The 18,606-nt window shown below is 36.9% G+C and overlaps 2 protein-coding genes across 4 annotated transcripts in view; one reads left to right on the forward strand and one right to left on the reverse strand.

Moving 5' to 3' along the window:
* Positions 1–1,979: 1,979 nt before the first annotated feature.
* Positions 1,980–13,344, reverse strand: Dcaf16 (DDB1 and CUL4 associated factor 16). Of its 2 annotated transcripts, none has more exons than XM_048784261.1 (3): positions 13,186–13,344; positions 5,360–5,477; positions 1,980–5,040 (listed from the first exon to the last, which is right to left on the reverse strand). In XM_048784261.1, exon 3 carries the CDS (start codon positions 4,421–4,423, stop codon positions 3,773–3,775), a length of 651 nt encoding a protein of 216 aa, XP_048640218.1. In that variant the 5' UTR covers positions 4,424–5,040; positions 5,360–5,477; positions 13,186–13,344; the 3' UTR covers positions 1,980–3,772. The 2 variants fall into 2 exon arrangements, with proteins under 2 accessions (XP_048640218.1, XP_015337471.1); XM_015481985.2 differs by having other exon boundaries at positions 1,980–5,025; positions 13,186–13,325.
* A 70-nt stretch (positions 13,345–13,414) lies between these two features.
* The window catches only part of Ncapg (non-SMC condensin I complex subunit G), a 36,078-nt gene continuing 30,886 nt past the window's right edge, over positions 13,415–18,606 (forward strand). The window contains exons 1-5 of one of the 2 annotated variants that reach the window (XM_015481981.2): positions 13,415–13,730; positions 14,663–14,866; positions 15,293–15,521; positions 17,845–17,990; positions 18,250–18,334. In XM_015481981.2, coding sequence (XP_015337467.1) covers positions 13,620–13,730; positions 14,663–14,866; positions 15,293–15,521; positions 17,845–17,990; positions 18,250–18,334 — 775 coding nt within the window. In that variant the 5' untranslated portion in view covers positions 13,415–13,619. Of the gene's footprint in view, positions 13,731–13,836; positions 14,217–14,662; positions 14,867–15,292; positions 15,522–17,844; positions 17,991–18,249; positions 18,335–18,606 lie in introns of those variants that run through there. The other variant, XM_048784260.1, reaches the window with a different exon arrangement.

Consider the following 18,606-nt stretch of genomic DNA (forward strand, 5'->3'; position numbering starts at 1 on the left):
AATACCACAGATAGGAGAGTAATAATAGGTATAGGCGTCTCAGAGAGTCAAACATAATGGTTTCTGTTGCAATCTCATTTGATATCCCACCATCCTGATTTCTCTGTATATTCACAACTGTTTTTATCTTGTTAGGTCAATCAAGAGCCTGAGTCTTTTTCTGGAAGATTACTGATTTAGATAGGGCCTAACTCCCCAAATGATCCCAGGAATTTTCACATTATCCCAAATAAACTGTCCAAATTCTGGTCAACTTTTTCTTTTATAAACCAACTCTAAACTGTTGCTAACATTTTTAACTTACTCTACATTTGTTTGGAAGCAATACTCAAGTGCTGTCTTCCTCATTTTTAAAAATCAGGCATTCATTTCCCACATTGAGAAGTGCTGGTCACTTCTATCTGGCAAGTGTCAGATATCTTTGTCTTGTCCCTTTACTAATCTTGCTCCTGAGTAGATAATCTCCGTGCCAGTCAATTAAAAGGAAGAGCTCAGCAGACTACTTAAAATTATCAGACTTGAACATGTAGCCATTATTGAAATTGCCAAAGATACAAGCATTTTCTTTTGGCAACAGCAAGTTGACCCACAAAAAATACCAGTTAGCTGATGCCTGTTCATGTAGCTCCCTTAGTTTCCCTAAGTATAACTGATACTATTCCTTGGTGCACCACTATGCCAAAAGCATATACAAAGTTGTTCCATGAGTTCTGAGTTTATCCAGACTTTTCCATATACCCTAGCCACCTAAGCAAAATGCTTCTAGCTTGATATTTGTGTGTCTTTGATTTGTGTACTTGGCATATACAGCTTAAATCTGCATTTTATTGCTTCTTTTGCCTATTCCTTGTGGAGTTGATTTGTTGGGAGTGCCCTCCACATGAAATCTCCATGACACTTGGATGGCTGCTCCATTTAATTCCTTCATGTGATCTCCAACCATAAGCCATTTTCAAATATTTGAAGGGCCTGTTTATGGATTAGGGGCTTAGGCTTCTTTAGTGGGACCCCAGAGAAATGGCATGGAATGATGTATGTTGGTTCATATATTTTGCATTCCCAGTGTCTAGACCATAGTAGGTACTCCTTAATAATAGTAGTCACTATATTTCTTATAGATATTTTAAAAACTAATGGTATGCTCTAAAAGACATTTCATTCTATAACACTGGAGCAAAAAGTAGAAAGCTAGTTATCAAACATGTAAGACAATTTATGCATCAGTAAGAAAATAACCCAAGTGACTTCTAAGATCCTTAACTACTTAACAATCTAATATCAGAACAGTTTTCCCAAGAGAAAAATGTTTAGATGGATAGATGTGGGCATAATAGGATCTCTAGAAGGAAAATCCCTTGGAGAAGACCTACCATCTGTCTGCCTCCCGCCATGCATGATTTCCCCCCACTTTTCTTAGGAAGCAGATGGGACCAAAAGTCAAAGTTCAAGGTATCTGGACTACTTCAACATAAAGGCTGCCTCTGCACTGAGAGAGAAAACACCTTTAAATAATTTATTAACATTCCCTGGTTTAGAAACCCTGTTTCCTCTCTTCTTTGATAACTATTACTATAAAGAGTGAAAATTTTGTCTTTCTTTACCCTAATTATGGTGACTACATTTAATCAGAGGCCCACACAGGGAGAATGTAAAAATGGTACATTTGTCTCCAACGTCAAATCTGACACATAAAAGGAAGCAATGGCTTAAGGCTTATTCAGGTACTTATTATTTTGTACAACCTGGGATTATTTAAAATAAAGAAACAAATGAGTTCAAATTTGAGTCTTGCCTGAATGAGATGTTTTCTTCTTCTTCAAGTGTGTTCTTCTCTAAAGATGCCAAGACACCTTGTCAGATACTACATAGATATAGATAAATCTGTCTACTAACTGCATTCAATACTTATTTTAATGTTGAATATGCCTTATGCAAAGCAGGATCCATTTCATTTGTGGAGGATAAATGACCATACTCTGTTCCGCATGTACAAAGATGTTTGTTTATTCAGCTGCCAAGGTGGAAAAAGGCTTCCTTTTTGGAGTGAATAGCAAAAATGCATTCACAAGCAAGGCACTTTTACACACACACACACACACGAACATGTTATGGATACATAAACAACACATTTTAATTTTCAGATTTCTTTCCTACCTCCTCCAATCTTTACCCCTAAAAAAAAAGGAAAACAGATTTTGTAACGTTTTAAAAACCAATTTCACAGAACATCTATATAGGAACAGTTTCTGATACATTCAGTTATACTAACAGTATGATATAGGTCCAGGTCAATAATTACCATGAACAAGTTTTTTTTTTCCCCCTACTTAGTATAATACTCTTATTTTCCCCCTTAAGACAGGATAACTAAAGCTCAGTAGAAATACTTATTAGGTTATAAACATTGTTCGTTCTCCTTAAGCTTTTATATATTTACAAAATTTGTGATTGTATCACTGCTTTTTTTTTTATTCAACCTTGTACATAGCAATTATGGAGAACAAGAAAAAGCAAAACTAAAATAAAGAGAATATATGATACATTTTTAACAATATGTTTTATGATTCCCTTTAGATGCCCAGTTATCCACAATGACACACAAATTTCACTTTTTATTGTAGGATATGTCAAAAAATTTAATGGTCTCATGCATTTTATTTTATGTTGATTTCTATGTTTTGGCTCATAGTAGAATCATTGGCAATGTACTCAAAGGCATATACTTTTCCTTATTCAGTCAGAAGAAAATCAGAAGTTAATCTACTTAAAAAATGCTGCTAAAATGCTTAATTTCAGATGTGTTAGGCTGATTCATTAATATTAGAAGGGTTTTTGAAATGTTTGCAATGGATGTGGAAAGGGCATAAATTTCTGCTCCATGAAATGTAATACAGTTGAAATGTTTTAATCTTTTTACCAGTTGATAGTTAAACTATATTCTCTCTTAATCCTTTTTATCTTTTTTGAATATATTTTATTTGCTCATGACAAAAGTCTTAGTGCCAAGATCCAGGAAACATACTCCCTACAGAATAGCGGACTGTTATAATTCAAGGGATGATATTATGGGCCAATTTAGCCACAGAAAGCCTGGTAAAAGCCTATGATATAGAATGTTCAAGTTGTAAATGCAGATACCTTAATAGGTTTAGAGTTTCATAGGCTAATTTTGAAAATGCACTCCCCATAAAAAACAGGAACCCCCAAAAGGTATATCCATATAAAATCTGAGAGAGAAATCCACATTCCTATCATTTTCGCTCATGTAATTACTCACTTTAACTACTGCTGTAGAAATGAATGTTGAGAAGACCATACTTGAAAAGATTTTAGTGGGGGTAGCTAATTTCTTGCTTTCTGATGGTTGAATCCCACCAGTCTGTTCTGTTGATTCAGTAACAAAAGGGTGATGGTTTATTTTTTCCTATCCATTAATAACCAGACATCTAACAAGTACATTCAGGCAGGCAGAACAAAATGAAGTAGGGTGAATACTAATTGTGGAGAATATTCAAGTTAGCTTTTAAAATATGTTTTCTTTTGACTAATTCTTTACTGAAGTTCTCATTTTATCTCTAGGGTTTGTCAGAAGTATGCTTACCACACATATTTTGTATAGCTGAAACACAGGGCCCTTGGATGCTTTAGCTTGTTAGGACATGGCAATTTGGTTGAGAAGGCATTTGTTTCTCAGCTGTAGCCTGTGTAGTAATTAATTTTGGACTCCCACTTCAAATAGCAACATCAGAGATATCAGGGTGAACGGTACTCTTTATAATGAAGCAGTTAGGAGTTTGTTAACTGCCTTTTGGAAGTCAGTGTAGGAATAAGTAGTGTTGATAGGTTCGGTGCGGGTGGTTTCTTTTACTGTTTTAGTTAGCCAGCCACAGCAACAACCAGAAACACATGAATTAGGATTCTGTTTTAAGTATTCAGGTATGGGAGTAGCTCTGCTCAATGTTCGGCTTAACTGTTTGGTAGCAAACTGCAGTGCTCCATTTAAAGAGGCATGATCTCTAGAAAGCCTGCTGGAACTTGTAAGGGGCTTTTGAAAAGGTGGGACTCCACAAGAGGCTAAAGGGGGCCATTCAGGAATTGGTTCCAGTTTGGGGACACAATGGGAACAATGGGAGAGTCTTAGACCTATCTCTCGAAGTATATGAACTGGTGTACTTGGATCCAAGAGTTTAGCATGATACAACCAGGAATTAGGATTTAAAGGTTTCCAAGTTGTAGAATATTTTAAAAGGCACTTAACCTGCCAGGCAAGACTCTCAAGAGGTGTTAGGTTGGGCACCTTGGGGTCGTCTTCTTCTGAGGAATCCCACTCTTCTCCAGAACTCTCATTTAGGTAGCTAATGTTTTCTTCTTCCTCACTTTCTGAGTCTGACAAAGGGTCAGGAGAGGGATTTCTGGGACCCATTAAGAAAAAAGTAAGAAACCAGAAAAAGGTTAACAATCTAAGCCAGCAGAAAATGACTAACACTGGTGAATAGAAATAACATGACAAATCTTTTCACCAAGATTAATTTGTCAGTCCATTATACACACAGAGTATGCCTCTGGCCTACACCACTGTGCAGTTCTTCAAGATTATGATGTATATTCTTCACTTACAAGGTAGACATCTTAGTCATCAGGACCAGTTCAGCGAGTAAAATTGTTAGTCACTTACCAGTGGCACATGTCAGAGTATCTCCTTTAAATCCTGACTACCCAAGAAGAGAAGGGTCCTCAACTAGGCATGCTGATTTTCTTGGCGTAGTTTCAACGGGTAGTGATATTATCAAGAGACACTTTGTCCACTCTGTTTTGTTGGCAGTGACATTAAATCTACTTGGTAATAAAAAGCTCAGCAGTTGTCTTGGTTGTCCGCTGGTATGGCAACTTATGTAGAATGGGGATGATGGGATGAGTTGTCAAGAACATCTGGTAGGCAAGGATCTGAAGTTTTCCACAGGTGAGGTAAATGCCCTTGGAAACTCCTGACTTAGTGGTTGGACTATCTGGAAAAGTAGCCTTAACCTGTGAATGAGAAAACTAGAGACTTGATATTAAAGTCTGAAGGCACTAAGTAACATTACCACCCATCTGACTTTACACAAAACCAAGAAAATGAATGCTAAGCAAAAAAGCCTAGTTGATTTTCTCCTCTCTATGTCAAAGGCTTAGGCTGATTTTCCTGTTGGGAACTCTTATAATCACAAAATTAGGAAAGAGCTTGGGGACATTTTAATACTTTGTTGGAACAAAACTGGTCCAGTTTGTTTTTAAGAATACAGTTCTCACATAGAAAATTACTCCTGAAAAAACAGATCCCTTATGCCCCAAAGCCCAAACTGAGAGTTTATCTCTTTACCTTTAGATGTACTTGTTAGGATTAGTTTTAGAGGGTCTGTCCTGGTGATAGAGCTGCTAGATGTTGGAACTCTTGATGTAGTCTCAGAGACTGAGTCATACGAACAATCTTATATAAGCTGTTCCAGAAAAAGAAAAACAGCATGAAAACTGACTAATTTCTTTTATGAGAATAAAAAAATTAACTTCAAATCTAGAGACATATGAAATATAAAAAGCATAGGCTCAAAAAAAAAAGCATAGGCTCAATGCATTTTCAAAAACTCTATTACTTAATATAATCTAACAGTACCTTAAAGAAAATTAAAAAAATGTTATAAGTAGAGCTTTTCTGGGAAAGAAAGAAGAGTTCAACTTTAGAAATTTATAAATTTAAGTTTCCAAAAGTGAAAGGGAAAAAAAGATTAAGTTTACTTTCCAAAAACTTTAAGCAAATATGATCCCAAATGAGATATATTCCTTTAAAAAGTGAGATCAGAGTATGAATGATACTGTCTGACATGGTACTGAAAATGCTAGTTAATGTTATAAATAAATGACAGGTGCAGGAATTGGAAAAGAATCAATAAAATATTAATTTCAATATCAGCAACACTAACAAGAAAATATATTATATAGTACATTTAACAGTAGGAAAAACAAATGTCTCCAAATTTATAAAGGACATAAGGACTAGTTAATAATATATAAGACCAAGTAAGACATAGAAATAGAAACATTCCATGCTCTTGGATAGATGAAATAAATAAATGCTACAAAGATACTAGCTTTAATTTATACAACTCTGGGCAAAATTTTGAGGAACTTAACAAAAATGAACTTCAATGTTTATATAGAAAGAATAAAACTTCACACATGGCCAAAGCAGTAAACAGAGGAGAAAAGGTTTTTTTTTTTTTTTTTTTTTAAAGTTCTTTTTTTAGTTTTATATATAACATTAGGACTCATTTGACGTAACTACAAAAGCATGGAATATAATTTGCTCTAATTCAGTCCTCAGTACTTCCCCTTTTCCCCTTATCCCTCCTAGACCTCTTCCCTCAACACTACAGAACTTTCTGCTAGTAAAGGGCGTTCTTAATCTTCAAACTATTAATTATAAAAATCTGAAAAATTAAAATAGGATGGAATGTAAGATCAGACATAATTCAATAAAACAGAACACAGTCACATATAATTTGGGAATACAGTATAAGAGTGGTACATAAATTCAAGGGGGAAATTGATGCATTTTAGCACATTTATTGGTACAAGTGGCTCAAATGAAGAAAAATAAAACTGTACACCTATATAATGCCAGGTGTATAGGAGGATAAAACCTAAGTGAGGATGGTAAAACCATATAGTTAATCAAATATAATAGATGAGAATACTTTTGTGATTGGAGGCTGATGTTATGGTTTGTATCTGAAAAGTCTACCAAAAGTTCATGTGTTGAAGGCTTGGTTGTCTGCGCAGCAATGCTCAAGGTGGTCTTTTGGGAAATGACTGAATCACAAGGGCTCTCACCTTAACAGTGGATTAATCCACTGGTAGCTGAATGGACTACTGGGAGAGGATGAAAACTGCAGGCAGGTGGGACAGGGCTGGAGGAAGTAGTTCAGTAGGACATACCATGGGTACTGTATCTTGTTTCTGGCCCGTTCTCTCTGTCCCTCTGCTTCCTGATTGCCAGGAACTGAGCAGCTTCCTTCTGCTATACTCTTCTGCATTAATGTTCTGCCTCATGCCTCACTTCAGGCCCAAAGAAAGGATGCCAGCCAACTACATACTGAAACCTCTGTAACTGTAGCGCCCCTGCCCCCACAAAAACCTTTCCTCTTTTAAGTTGTTATTGTCAAGATATTTTGGTCATGGTGACATAAAGCTAATATAGTCAGGGAAAATAAACAAAATAGCATAGAGCACAGGACCAAACAATGATTAATTCAATCACCAGAATCAATAATACCTGGAGTGAACTAAAGATATCAAAGACAACATTAATTACAAATTAATTTTTTAAAAAGGGTTGGGGCTCTAGCCCAGAGTTCAGTGGTAGAGTTCTTGTCTAGCATACTTGAGGCCCTGGGTCTGATCTCTAGCATGGCAAAGGAAGGAGAGGGGAAAAACACAAAACAAACTAGTAGAAAATTCAATTTAAAAAATGGGCAAAAGACAAGAATATCCAATTAACAGAAGAGAAAATCCAAATGGATTAATCATATGATAACATTATGCTATTAGTTTGGTGAAAATTAGAAGGCTAGATAACATTCAGTGTTAGTGAGTTCCCTGTAGGAACTGGCACTGTTGGTGGGATTGTATATTGGTATAACCATTCTGAAAAGAAATCTGGCAGTAATACTTAGCCAAATTAACTGTACAGCTCATGATCCAGCAACTCTACTTTTGGGTATATAGCAAATAAATTTTCCTTAAGACCAACAAGCATTAGGATATACTCTGAAGCTCTATCAGTGATAAGGAATTAGATATATTCTAAGTTTTCATCACTAGAGAAGATAGGTAAAATGCAGTAGAAGCACATTAGAAATATGCATAGCTGGAAGTATATGTAACAACACAGATGGACTTTAAGGGTATAGTACTAAATGAAAGAAAATCAAGAAACATTATCAAGATCTCATTTGTATTATTCTGAAGGGGTAGTATACAAAATAAAAGTCAGTGAATATCTGTAGTTTCAAATACACTGAGTTGTGCTAACATGGTCATATGGTATGGCTTTAATTAATAATTTTTTTATATGCTTCAGTTCTCAGCACAGTGTCTAGCATATATTAAGGGCTCAATAAATGTTGTTTGAAAGAATTAATAAAAGTCAGGTACTGTGGTATATGCCTGTAATTCCAACAACCCAGAAGGCTAAGGCAGGAGTATCCCAAGTTTGAGGCCATCCTCAGCACAATTAACAAAATCCTCAGCAATTCAGTGAAACCCTATCTCGGAAAAAAAAAAATAACGAGGGAATAACTAAGATCTGAAGTAAATAACCACAGAAATGTTGTTTTATTCTTGAGAGAGAAAAACCCCCAAGTTGTATTTTGGTGATCTAGTAATAGGGTATACAAGAAACAATCCTAAAGAGCAAGATCAACAAATATGATGCTACTACAGCAAAACAAAGGCAACTCCTTATAACTTTAAGAAACATGAATATAAACACTTTTTTTGGGGGGGGTAATGGGAATTGATCCCAGGTGTGCTTAACTACTGAGCCACATCCCCAGCACATTTTAGTTTTCATTTTCAGACAGGATCTCACCAAGTTGCTTACACTGGCTTTGAACTTGTGATCCTCCTGCCTCAGCTTCCTGGGTCACTGGGTATAAAAACCTTTTAAATGTATGTATTATTACCTAGTTCAATCTGAAATGAATATCAACATCTGCCACATACTGTTGTCTTAACTTTACTGAGACAAGAGAAGGGCTTTTAATTGTTCTTTGTGCTTATATTTTTACTGTTTTCATTTCAAGCAGATTGCATCTATAAAATTATTTGGGTAAACTTCAGTTGTTACTCAAAACATTCTAAAAAATGGGTTACTCCACTTTTGAAATCAGCAAAAAGGCATAAAAAGTCTATGTGAAGGCATACCTAAATCCTAGACCTAACAACGAACCCATTACTGTTATCCTTAACAGTCCATGTACAAAATTTTTCCACATTGTTTATTCTATGCCATTATATGTTCAATGTATGTAACCTGCTTTTGAGTTTTCCTAGGGCTCATGCTGAGAATTTGTCTTGAGTTTCAGAGGAGACTTTGGACTTAGACTTTTGGGAAATGGTGGAACTGTTAAGACAATGGAATCGTTAAGATTCTTTTTTTTTTTTTTTCTTTCTTCCTTCTTTTGGTACCTGATTCAACTCAGGGGCATCTGACTACTGAGCCACATCCCCAGCCCTATTTTGTATTTTATTTAGAGAGAGGGTCTCACTGAGTTGCTTAGCACCTTGCTTTTGCTTGGTTTGGCTTTGAACTCACAATCCTTCTGTCTCAGCCTCCCAAGCCACTGGGATTACAGGTTTGCACCACCATGCATGGCTGATCCTTAAGGCTTAAAAATAGACTATAAACATATTTTGCTCTGAGATGTGCATGAGCTTCTAGGGGCCAGGGGCAGAATGATTCAAAGTGTTCCCCCAAAAGCTCATGTGTGAGACAATGCAAGAAAATTTAGAGACGAAATGATTGGGTTATAAGAGCCTTAACATAATCAGTGCATTAACCCACTGATATCAATAATTGTAGAAAGGTAGGGAAGGTATGGCTGGAGGAGGTGGTTCACTAGGGGCATGCCTTGGGGATTTATAATTTTGTCCCCAGTGAGCTGAGATCTGTGCTTTCTGATCACCATTTCCTAAGCTGCTTTCCTCTGTCATGCCATTCTGCCTTGATGTGCTGCTTCACCTTGGGCCTAGAGCTGTGGAGTCAGCTGCCTATGGACTGAGACCTCTGAAACCTTGAGTGCAAACTAAACTTTTTCTCTTTTCAAACTATTCTTGTCAGGTCTTTTGGTTAGGGTGACGACAGAGCTGACTAAAATACATATCAAAACTGAATGTACTCTAACATTGCTGGTGGGACTGCAAATTGGTTCAGCCAATTTGGAAAGCAGTATGGAGATTCCTTGGAAAGCTGGGAATGGAACCACCATTTGACCCAGCTATTCCCCTTCTCGGACTATACCCAAAAGACCTAAGAAGAGCATACAACAGGGACACAGCTACATCAATGTTCATAGCAGCACAATTCACAATAGCTAGACTGTGGAACCAACCCAGATGCCCTTCAATAGATGAATGGATAAAAAAAAATGTAGCATTTATACACAATGGAATATTACTCAGCACTAAAAAACAACAAAATCATGGCATTTGCAGGGAAATGGATGGCATTAGAGCAGCTTATGCTAAGTGAAGCTAGCCAATCCCTAAAAAACAAATGCAGAATGTCTTCTTTGATATAAGGGGGGCGACTCAAAACAGAGCAGGGAGGAAGAGCATGAGAAGAAGATTCCCATTAAATAGGGACAAGAGGTGCGTGGGAATGGGAGAGAGAAGGGGAACTGCACAGAAGATGGTAGGAGACCCTCATTGTTATGCAAAATTACATATAAGATGGTGTGAGGGGGGGAAGAAAAAAGAGAGAGAAACGTGTCACAGTAGATTGGGTAGAAAGAGGGGAGGGGAAGGGAGGGGGGATAGGATGGGCAGCACAATACAATAGACACTAGTATGGCCTTATGTATAAACATGGCTGTATAACCAATGTGATCCTGCAATCTGTACACGTGGAAAAATAAGATTAAGATTACGTACCCCATTTGAATCAAATGTATGATATGTCAAGATCATTGTAATGTTTTGAGCAACTAATAATAAAAAAAAAAAAACCTGAATGTACTCTATACATTTCCATGTACAATTTACCTTTAAAGAAATATTGGTAATTGATACCTTTAATACACATCTTTTCTTAGTGTTTGTTATTTTTTTAGTCAAACTAACTTTACCAAGGACAGGAAGAAATTCCCATAGTTGTTATTATTTGTTCTCTTCCACAGCACTAAAAACAAGGCAAAACCCATGTAAACTTTAGAGTGGTAAGACTGTGATGTTTAAATTTAATCTAGCATCTTTAAAAAATTTTCAGATTATAATTTTCAAAAAATACTGAACAAAAGCATGGCACTAATCATAAAAAAAAAAAAAAAAAAATGAAAACAGGCTGACCTCTGGTGGCCAGATGCCTCATCCTTTAGTAACTAACAAAACATTATGAAGTCTCTCATTGATGGTGAGATAGTCAAATAAAATGTACTACATAATACAATTAGAAACTTTACAAAATAACAAAGGTAGCAAGCACCCAAACACAAAGAGAGGGGTACAATTAAAGTCATCAAAATAAGTAAAATGTCGCCAAATATTAGTTTGTTCTAATGTTTAGTTTATCAGTTAATGTTACATCAAAATAAAATGGTATATGAACTAGTTCTCCTAAAGTAAAGGAAGAGTTCTGTGCAGTTCACTACTGTAGCCACTAGCCCTGTACCACTAGCCCCATGGGCCTACTCAGTGCCTGAAATGTGGTTACAGTAAAATAGTACCCAATTTCAAAGACTTAGAAAAAAATGTAAGTTATCTCAATCATTTATATTGATGACATGTTGTAATAAAATTGAGTATACCTGGTTAAAAAATTAATGCCTTTTCTAGGTTTCTTTCACCACAGCTTTCTAAGTATTCTGCCTTTTAGTTATAGTGAGATTATCTATGCTCTCCTTATAATCTGTGCATTTTTAGGCCTCTATGCTTTTACTCTGATTAATTTGAATACCTCTCTTTTCTTTAAATTTAGACATCATGTTAATTTCAAAACTACAGGCAACTCACTTAACTAGCACTTGAATACTTCAAAGTTTCAGGAATTAGGGACATGAAGCAGAGGAACATTATTCTTTGGCAGCTGGTCTGTGCCTTGGCTTCATCATCTTAAAGGAGACTGAAATTACCTTACAGGGGTTTTTGTAATGATTTAATGGTCTCTGGCACATTGTTACTATTAACATTATGAATATGAATACACTTAAAAATCATATTGACTGCAAAAGCCAGTTGCACTTATGATTATTCATATAACATTCAAAACATCCAAATCACTACAGTCTATTCATTCAGCGATATTTATTCATATGGTTAATATATAAAAATTTGCATGATCAAAATTAACAGTAAATTTTAAAATATCTGTTATTTCAGGAAAGGTTAATTCTAAAGTTGTACAGGCAACTTTGTTGTAACTTTCTATTTCTTCACCCGGCAGTAGTTACTGAGGTGTAGGGGAGAAATGTTTCTTTCCGTCGTCCTAGGTTCTTTGGTTGGATTAGGAACTGATAAAAAGACATTAACAACAACAACAACAACAACAACAAAAAAGCACATTTAATAACGTACACCGGGCACAGAAGACTCACAAGACACTGAGACTAGAAGGGTCAGATGACTGAAGCATCCTGAACTACATAAGGAAGAGGGGCTTGGGGCTTCTGGGGAAGCAGGTGGTGCCATAAGTTAAGGAAAGATGCGGAGAGATAATGTCTGGGGAATAAAGGCAGTCGTGTCATGCAGATAGTTTTCCAGTAATAAAAACTGTCCGGGGAGAGCCCTCTTCCTGACATAGATACTTTACTAAAGTTGTCGTAAATGATGATTTACTTTTTTATGTCTTTAAATGTGTATGCTTTACAAAGACAGTTTTAAGAACTAATCCTGATTTGCGGTTTCTCAGAATATAACAGCCAGAAATACGCCAAGTAAGCACTCTCTAGTGACATATTTTGGAGGGGTATGTCCTGAGCCTCAACAGAGGTATTCCTTTTTATTGGAGATAATTTCATTAAAAAAAAAAAAAAAAAGGTTTAAAGACTTCCTTCTCTTAAACACGACCCCTAAGACCTCTCTCCCTTTGTTTACTACACCGAGCTCCCGCAGGTTTGTGAAGGACGCCGGAGAAGCTCGCACGCCCGGAGCCAGCGGCAGCTCGACTACACCGGGCTGCTCCTCCTCACAGGTCCCGCCTCCATTCGCCGTGGCAAGTGCCAGGCACCCTAGGCCAGGACAGAGGGCGGGACAAGGGCCGCAGGGTGTCGGGATCCGGGGAACTCGGGACGGCTGGCTTCTCGGAGCGCGCCGGCCGCGCCCCGGCTTCGCCAACGCCCGGTCCCTCCTCCACCTCCACACGCATCCCTCCTCGGGTTCCCTGCCCCGCCGCAGGAGCGGAGACGGTTCCCTCGGCTGACTCCCTGTTCTCACCGTGGAGGATCCTTTCTGCTTTCTCGCCTCACGCCCAGCCACGCGAGTCCGCTAACGCCTAGCGCCACCAGCCCTGTCCCGAACGTCGCACCAAGTCTCCGCTTGACATCCCTGACGGCACCACTTCCGGCCGAACCAACGCCTCCTGTCCTTAGAAACGCCACTTCCTACCGGGAAAAACGGGGGGCGCGGAGGCGGGGAAACACATCCTAGGCGCATGCGCCCAAGTCGCGGGGCTCTAAGTGGATGGACTCCTTTCTTCCCGCTCAAGCATCCTAAGAGCTCGCGGCGTTCTCGCGATGTTTCAATCTCCCGCGGGAGTTATTTGAACGCTCTGGCGGTAACCACGCCCTGGACGCTCAGAGGCCGGCCTGCGGGAGTCAGTGGAGACTAAAATCCTGGGTTTCGGGGCCGACGGTAGTCATCTAGGCGCCATGGGAGCGGAGAAGAGGCTGCTGCTGATTAAGGAAGCCTTTCGGCTGGCACAGCAGCCTCACCAGAACCAGGCGAAACTGGTGGTGGCGCTGAGTCGCACCTACGGCACGGTAAGCTGTCCTCCCAGCGGCCCGCGCCTGAGCGCCGCGCCCCACCTTCCTCCGCCCAGCCTCCCCGAGGGCCTCCTGTAGCTCTGCGGACTTGACGCATCTTGCCTCCACCCCTTTTCGCTGTCGTGACCCGCGGCTTACAGTGATCAGGCCACTTGCCCGAGTCGCCGGAGGCGCTGTCCACCCGAGGACCCGCCCTGGCTTTTCTGCACTGACCCTTCCCTCTCTCCTGCGATCTCCGGGGCGGTGTGGACCATTAATCCTGAGCCTGCAGTGAACTTGGAAGGCGCCGAGGCACCGAGCGTCAGTACTCAGAGTGGGCTCGGTGGCTCTGCCGTCGTTTCGCAGAAAAGCCCCAACCTCCTGCCACCGCCAAGCTGGAACCAGTCATCAAATGCCCATTAGGCATCGGAACTTAGCCCTTCCCTTACTGTGTTTTGAGTGGAGCCTAGGGAGCAAAGGGACAATGATTTGGGGAAAGATAAGGTATCTTGATATCAAAGAAAAATTGTAAGGAAGTATAATAGGGCTTTAAGTAAGAGATGGGATAGAATGTGAAAGTTTTACAAAGGGAAATTTCCAGGTGATAGAAAGGGCTAAATATGTCATTGTTGGTTGTGAGTTCATGAAAAAGCAGGTTTATACTCCAGTGACACTAGATGCGTAATGAAAATTTCAAGGGCATTTAAAAAAAAAAATATAAGAATTCTTTAACTGCCCAAAGTCACTCTGGTGTACCCTCTGAGAGGTGCAAATTATAGCTTAGAGAGAAATTCGTGCAGACTTACTTCTTTGTTTTTGCTGTTTTGGATAACTGAGCTTACCAATGATTTTAGTTTGTGTTTTGGCTAGTGCTCTCACAGTATTAGGGTCATGTTGGGTTAAAGGATCTTAATCAGTGCAGTTTATGAGGGGTTTCTTTTGTCTTTCAGATGGATGATAAAGCAGTTTTTCATGAGGAGTTTGTTCATTACCTTAAATATGCTATGGTGGTCTATAAACGGGAACCAGCCGTGGAGAGGGTAATAGAATTCGCGGCAAAATTTGTTACTTCATTTCACCAGTCCAATTTGGAAGATGATGAGGAAGAGGAAGATGGTGGCATTTTAAATTATTTGTTTACTTTTCTCTTAAAGGTACTTATGAAAATTAGCACCTTGGGGAAGTAATGTAGAAACTTTTACTTTAAATTTTGTATATGTCAGGACAATATCTGGTGATTGAGAAAATATCTGTGAATGAGTATATAATAACTCTGGTTAACAGTAAAATGTGGGCTTTACAAATAACTTCAGCATCAAGTGTTTGATGATCTCTTTCAATCAGTTCTCACTTGTTTTCAGTGAGTTTTCTATTTTACAAGTTCCTACAAAGATAATAATTTGTAATTTAGTAAATACTTTTTTTTTCAAACTGTCAAACTGAATAAAAAGTATCTTTATATAGTTATATATAAATGCATTCATAGTTTATTAGCAAATAATGAATTACTGTTGTCATTTCAGTTGGCATTGAATATTTAGGAATGGTATGTTGACTAGGAATATTGGTTTTTGTTTTAGTCTCATGAAGCAAACAGCAATGCAGTCAGATTTAGAGTATGCCAGCTCATAAACAAGCTTTTGGGAAGTATGCCAGAAAATGCCCAGATTGATGATGATTTGTTTGATAAAATTAATGAAGCCATGCTTATTAGATTGAAAGATAAAATTCCAAATGTGAGAATACAAGCAGTCCTGGCTCTTTCACGACTTCAGGATCCCAAGGATGATGAATGTCCAGTGGTTAAAGGTATGTGTGACCTCCTAAATCTTTTCAGTTTTTATTGATTTTGTTAATTTTTCAGCAATTGTAATTTTTTTATTTTGAACTACATATATATGTATGTGTAACACACACACACACACACATACAGAAGAGTAGAACACCCAAGTAGCAACCACCCAATTTAAAAAAATAGAACATGGGCTGGGGTTGTGGCTCAGTGGTAGAGCACTTGCCTCACATGTGTGAGGCACTGGGTTTGATTCTCAGCACCACATATAAATAAAATAAAATAAAGGACTATTGAAAACTAAAAAAATATTTTAAAAAAGAACATTATCAGTGTCTTTGAAGTCTGCCTGTCTGTATCTCACAACTGTATACCTGTCCCTGAGAAGTAATTATTATTATTGTTTTTTTGAAAAAAAAAACTTAATTTTTAGTTAAAAAACATAATCATATGTGGCTCTTGTAAAGTTTTGTCTATCATTTTGTGTGAACTGTACTATATTTTTCTTTCAAAATTATTTTTAATTTTAGTGTTTATATGTGATACTTTTTTAATGTATTATATAGCATTCTGTTGTTTGGAGTTAATAGTTTATTATTTCTAATCTTAATGTATTTTTTAATTGTTTCCAATTATTTTGCTTTTAAAAAAATTGTTATTATGAATTTTCTTAATTACATAGCTTTTGGTATGTATGTTCAAATATTTTTATAAGGTTTATGCCTAACAGTGGACTTGGAATATATGTGTGTTCAGCTTTATTAGATAAGTTATGAGTACTCTACCCAGTGATTTACAATTAATATTTCTAGTAATAGAGCATGAAAGTGTTCATTGATCCATATCCTGTCAATATTTAGTAATATCAGATTTAAAATGCAGTGGTGATGTGGGTGTATGTTTGCGTGTGTGTATCCCATTGTTGCTCATGTTTTCATATATTTAGCAGCCAGTTATAGTCATGTGTCATGTAAGTATGGGAATACATTTTGTGTTCTTAGGTTGATTTTTCTGGTTGTGTTGTTGTGTGAACATCATAGAGAGTACTTATACAAACTGGATGCTATAGGTCAATTTTTCAATGTGCTTTCTTGGTGCAATCAAGAGATGTGCTGAACATGAGATGTATGAGACTGCTGCCAACATGGCGTGACATTACTTTTCTACAAACACTTTTTTAGTAGTGGAAGGTGTATACTCTAAACCGTAAAAAGTATGACAAGTACATAGACCAATAAGAAGTGTTTTATTAGTGTCATGTATTAAATGCTATACCTTATATGTACTTTGTTTTATATAAATGGCAGTACAGTATGTTAATTTATATTTGTCATCACAAACATGTGAATAATGCATTATGATATGATATAACCCACAGCTAAGATGTAACTAGGTGATTGGAATTTTTCAGCTCTTTTGTAATCTTATGGGACTACTGTCACATGCTTTTAGTCTGTCATTGACCAAAACATCATTACACATGCATTATTATTTCTATATGATGCCTGCCAGTGTGTTTTATCCATTTATCTGTTTTTTATTTAAAAATCAATTTTTAATTGATTTATTGGAGTTCTTTGTATATTCTGAAAAGAAAATCCTTAGATTATATGATTTACATATGTCTTCCAGTTTTTGCTCATTGTTTCACTTTTCTTTAGGTGTCTTTTTTTGAGCAGAAATTCTAGTGTCAGAATTATTAACTTCTGTTAGGATTTGTACTTTTTAATCCCTTATTTAAAAAAAAAACTTTACCTCTGGAGTCATAAAATTGTCAATTTCACTTTTCCATATGTGCTAGATATATTTTAGACACTTTTGTGCTTAACTATTCACTTGTCCCTGTTACTAGTTTTGTAATCAAGCTTGATAGCTTGTAGTATTTGGCATTTTGGGGTGTTAAATGATATGCATAATGATGTTGTATAAAACATATATGTTTGATAGTCAACATGTACTTGATAATGAAGCTGGGAACAATGTGAAAAGTACAAGAATAAATATAATTAAGTATAAGAAATGGATTTTGTTTTAGTGAGGACCACCAGAAGTTATTTTTACCATGCATTCATTAAAAATTCAAATCATGGATCCTAATAAAGCCATACCAGTTTAAATTAAACTGCCCACAAAGTAAATTTTCTTTTCACTTTTAGGGTTATTTTTAGGCACACCTAGTTTATTTTTAATTTATCGTTCTGTCCTTAGAAGGGAAGTTGGTGGAGAATATTTTCAGTTAAAATTAAGTGTGTGAGACTAAAATATGTAATTTAAAAAAAATTTAAAATAAGACTTGCTAAATAATTTCTTTAGTACTAAAATGTAATACTTTATTTTTAGCATATGCTACTTTGGTAGAAAATGATTCAAATTCAGAAGTTAGGCGTGCAGTGTTATCATGCATTGCACCCTCAGCAAAGACTTTGCCAAAAATTGTGGGGCGCACCAAGGATGTAAAAGAGTCTGTCAGAAAACTGGCTTATCAGGTAAATATATTCAATATTTTTGCAGGCATATTAAAAGAAGCCATTTTCTTTAAGTACTTTTGGAAAATACTTAGCACATAATAGTGGTTTCTCTAAGATTATGGAGAGTATAGATAATTTAGGTAGAATTTTTGTCCGAGTTTTTTTTTTTGGAGATTCTGGTTAACTTACTAAGATGAATGTTATTTATATTACTAGTTAAGAAATCTATAAATTGTGTTAAGTTTAATGACCATCTTTTTATTATTACCTTTTTAAGGTTTTAGCTGAAAAGGTTCATATGAGAGCAATGTCCATTGCTCAAAGAGTAATGATCCTTCAACAAGGTCTTAATGACAGATCGGGTAAGATATACATCTTTATATATGAAAGTTTTACTAGATTTTGAAGTCAGACTTACTGGAGTTTAGGAAACAAGTATTAGAAATTAGGGTGAGTAAGCCTGTCATTCCCATAAACTTGGTAGAAGTTGGTGGATCATACAGAAAACATTTCATTGTGTTAAAGGTCTTAGAATTTTGAAGGAGCTGAGCTTTCAACCTTTCTGTTTCATAGATGGAGAAACTATATTTAGGTCTATGGAGATAATTAACATCAGAAGTTAGAATCTTTTTGT

The sequence above is a fragment of the Marmota marmota genome, unplaced genomic scaffold (assembly GCF_001458135.2).
Source record: "Marmota marmota marmota unplaced genomic scaffold, marMar, whole genome shotgun sequence".
In the NCBI taxonomy this organism is placed as follows: Eukaryota; Metazoa; Chordata; class Mammalia; order Rodentia; family Sciuridae; genus Marmota; species Marmota marmota.